At 41.8% G+C, this 4604-nt stretch overlaps 1 protein-coding gene across 1 annotated transcript; it reads left to right on the forward strand.

The window, feature by feature from the left end:
- Positions 1-391: 391 nt before the first annotated feature.
- Positions 392-1621, forward strand: LACBIDRAFT_336029 (uncharacterized protein; the record flags this gene model as incomplete). The annotated part of the gene is made up of 5 exons (XM_001890954.1): positions 392-763; positions 818-988; positions 1040-1225; positions 1290-1486; positions 1540-1621. 5 exons carry the CDS (start codon positions 392-394, stop codon positions 1619-1621), a joined length of 1008 nt encoding a protein of 335 aa, XP_001890989.1.
- Positions 1622-4604: the final 2983 nt, after the last annotated feature.

Here is a 4604-nt window from a genome sequence, read left to right on the forward strand (position 1 = left end):
GATGGCAAGAGGGACCCTGACAGTGCCGACGTGGACCCTGGCAGCAATGACGAAGCCATTAGCATGCTGTTCTGTAGTAGTTAGGCTCTGGTAGCTAACTAGCAGACTCGGCAGTTAGGGGAATTGATGCATCAGGTAAATGGTCAGTTAGGGTAATTGATACATAATTCTAGCAGCATAGGCTGGACACCTGAGGTTCTAAGCAATCAAAGTCTAGCCTGGTGAGTTTTGTATATATCTTAATAGCATTTACTCAATCTTCACCCTCAGCGTACCTGCAAGCGTGATGCTGCCTTAAATGCCAAGGTATCAACATTTCTCCTAATCTTCCAGTACGCTGCCATGACTGACCATCTCTTTGTAGTGCCCCACAACACAAGCCATACGCTCAATGGTTCAAAAGTCAAAATCGAAAGTGGGTGCTGCCACAATTGCAAGTGATGACGATGACAAGGCCATCCCCGAAGACAATTGGCCCAAGGCCCTTCAACTGAGGACAGGCACTCTTACCCAGCAGACTGACCTTATCCGGGTAGTCTGTCGCGAGGCCATTCAAATCGTTGAGAAGACTTTGGTTACCGAAAATGCGTGGCCAGAACTCCATAAAGGTACGCTCTACAAACGACAAGTCCTGTTAGAAGTGGTCAAGCTTCTGCACGCCAAGAATACCGAAGACGACAAGGGGAAGCAAGATGCCCAGTACAAGGCACTGACCAACCACCTGTCAATTGACGAAAAGTTCGCCAGGCATATTGGCAAATGGGTACGTGATTTGGTAACCTCTCCATTGAATGCTTTGACGACATCTTTAATATAGGTCGTTGATCATCTATCGCATCACCGCGGACAGATTCGAAGCATGGCTTCGGACCAGATCACAATTTTTCAGCTCGGCGTTGGTGATGGATGTTCACAGCATGTCCATGCGTTGATCGAGAACGATGTGTACGTATATCCTGGGCACTGGGCTGCAGATAAAGATGGCAAGGTGTGTCCTTGTTTCTTCCTTTCCATATATGATCTAACTTTTGTCTTTGAGCCTATCTGGATGGTCAAGAACTCGGTTACCGACATCCAGATTTACCTCAACCCAGGTCTCATCAACCTCATCAAGACTGCTTTCTTCANCGTTCCANCAGGCTTTGGATACAAGTCAAAGAAGTATTATGTTTCGTCGCATCCAACCCTCAAAGATCCTGAGCTGACAATCCCATTGTTGCCCTTGGTGCAACGGCAGTAAGTGCATGCTTTCATTGTTGTCAGGATTATCACTGATACAATAATCCAAGTTCTTTGCTGCACTTTACGAATGGCGAGAAGGCAAGAAGGGCAAGATGAGTGCCGACAGCCAGAAGGCCAAAGCCAAGAAATTTGAAGGAGATAATTTCAAGAAGGTCTTCAATCGCCACATAGATAATTTAACAAAGTTGAAGAAGAAAGTCAACACGTACCACAAGATTATGTCGGAACTTTATGCAAAAGTCACGTAAGTATTTGAATCTCGCTCTCTTTAATCTTGTCCTCAACCTATATCTACAGCGACGGTGACAACACTATGGATACTGGAGCTCTTACTAAAGGTAGCGCATTGGCAGTGTTGGATTTAGATGGGTTGGACTAGTATCTATGGTATACGGACTAGTATCTATGATCTTGGAATATCGTGCAGCAATATAGATATGTAGCTCTTTTGATTGATGACGAAATTCTGTGTGATATCTGAGATTTATTTTCTCATATCGGCCACTTTCTCTGAGCAGATCCACAATTGATGAGTACAAATCAGTCATGATTAGTGAAGAATAAGCACCAATATTTTGGACACTTACCTTATTTGGCTGATTGACCTTATGCAACTTACTCACAACTTATATTGACAGATTTTTTGCATATTCTGGCACACTCTAGCTTATGAACACAGATCAGCAAATGAGGTTTTTCCTGATGTTCTGATAAGAGAGCAAGTCCAATGTTGTAAATTCAACATACTGATATGTATTACCAATGTCAGGGTAGTGTTCCCTTCCTCTCCTGCTCAATTTCAGTTGTTTTCCTGATGTTTTTTTGAGAACTTTGCATCTGTTTATCTACAGCTTCAAACGCGTCATCCAAGTTCACTCTGTTGTATCCATCCACTTGCGAGGGCGCCGTGAATGTAAAACATGAAAAATTGGATTCTGTTCTACTTTAAGAGTACTAAAATGTATATTTTTCATTAGATACAAGTGTAGAGGAGGAATAACCGTGCCTTTTGAAGATCTGGGCACTAGTGGGGAAACTATTTGTACTTGTGTGGCAATGCCTTTGGGAACGTCATCCAGCTGGAACCTGAGCCATCCATCTGAAAAGCTGCTGATTTGAAATACCAAATACATACTATATGATGGAAACCAATTGCAACTGAAGAAATATGGAGTTAGTTCTGTCATTAACTTGATGACACCCTTCAAAGGGCACTTTCATGAATCTCCTCTCAGGAGCTACCTTTGTTGATGTTTGTTTGTTACCCAGAAGGATCAAAGAACAAAAGGTCATCCGGAACATGACTTGTGCATCCATCATCTCCACACCCCTGATTGAGGCGGAAATTTTTTGAAAAAATCGGAAATATATTTCTACATTACTTGGTAGCTTTGGGTAGCTGTAACACAAGTTTTTGATGGAGAAAACTGAGAATCATTACAATTGGAATATTCTGGTGAAATGCAGCTTTTTTAGAAGAATTATGACATGGAAAAACATATGTGGATGCTCTTTGAAAAACATACACAGAATACAAGAAAACATACCAGTCAACAATGCTGATCCAGGATGTACCATTTCTAAGAATTTTCAATCATAAGACATATCTGAGCTATATTTAGATCTGTCCAACCCTAGAAAAAACATATTTGAATGCTCTTTAGGCAAAAAGAAAACATCCACAGAATACAGGAAAACATACCGGTCATCAATGCTGATCCAGGATGAGATTTTTGAATCATCAAACATATCTGAGTTATATTTAGATTTGTAATAAATTACAAACATTCTGGATCTCAAGAAAAAACATATCTGGATGCTAAAACATACAGAAAACATATCAGTGATCCAGAATATCCCATTTCTGAGAATTTTTTATCATGAAACACATGTAAGCTATATTTAGATTTGTAATAAATCACAAACATATCAGACTAAAAATAGATGCTGTAGAACGATATTATAAGCAGAAAACATATTCTGGGGGTATATTTTATTATAGGTGCAAAGGCTTTTTTTCAAATATTCCAATGTTCCACAACCCATGGCATTTTGGCCAAGTGGCCAATTGCACACCCTATGGAAATGAATAAGGTGGAACATTCCAGGTCAATTTGGTCTAAAACTACAGCCTGGGCTGAGATATGGTCTACAATTATGCAGTTAGCTGTAACACTTTCCTGGGATTGGACACAGAGCTTGCAGGATCAGAAAGTGCAGGAAATTTTACCTCAGCCAGAGATCGAACACAAGGGTTCAGGAATTGGGCACACCACACATTATACACAGAAAGCAGCCCATTAGACCATTACACCACATGTCTTTAGAGAACAGTGAGGCAAATTTCACTACATAATATCGGAACACACTTGGGCAGAGTAATATCAAGAAAGAGCCACCCATGCGAATGCACGGGTATCGGCTAGTATATATAAAAGAGGAAATATGATTGGATATGACCAAAGAGTAGGAGGAATCAAGATAAGAATGACAATACAACTAGGGGTCCATGTAATGGGTCTCTGGGGGAGTGGTCACATGACCAATTTCCTAAAATGGTCAAAATCCAAAGTTGTAGCCCTGCTCTGTAGCTTCCAGAATCTGTTTGAATTATGTTCTAAAGTGTACCTGTTGTGGAGATATGAGGCAAAAGATTTTTCTCACCACCAGACCCAAGAACTCACTGGCATTTTTTAAGGCTGTCATTTTCGCCTTCCTTGGTCCTAATACAGGTGAGAAATTGGTGTCTCGTTGACTGTGCAGGCTGATCTTACCTTCTCCTTCCGCGATTAGTCGATGATCCTCTTCTTCCTTCTGCAACCGCGTATTATTTCATTTTTGCTGACGCACTTCCCCATCAATGAGAGTATCATCCTCCATTGTTAGGGTTATTCGAGTGCTGGATGTTGCAGTCGAGGACCTACAGCAGAAGCATGTACAATGGGAGATGGATGGGGGGAGATGGATGGTTGTGTGTTTGTTGGTACTGTTTGTTGGTACTGTATAGTTTGGCAACAACGTCTTTTACTTCTGCGGCTGACTGCCAAACATTCCTTCTACAAGCTGTTAAGTCCGCATTCCCCACTAAAATGTCCTCAGAAACAACTACGTGTCCTGGCTGCGACCACCTTTTTTCACTCCGAGGTTATCAACACCATCTAGCTCTCACAAAAGACCCTCTTTGCCGTGCCATTTTCGACAAACTTAAGAAAGCAAATGATGCTTACGAACTGCTCATGAGTGCTGGAGGGCAATCAAGTTCAGGTGCAGGCCCAGACACAGACGCCATGCCGTTCCAAGGCAACGCTTTTGGAACTGCTGAAGACTATGCATCCGATCTGTTCAGACAGGACAACAGAGTC

Source organism: Laccaria bicolor, genomic scaffold (genome assembly GCF_000143565.1).
Source record: "Laccaria bicolor S238N-H82 LACBIscaffold_244 genomic scaffold, whole genome shotgun sequence".
Classification (NCBI taxonomy): domain Eukaryota; kingdom Fungi; phylum Basidiomycota; class Agaricomycetes; order Agaricales; family Hydnangiaceae; genus Laccaria; species Laccaria bicolor.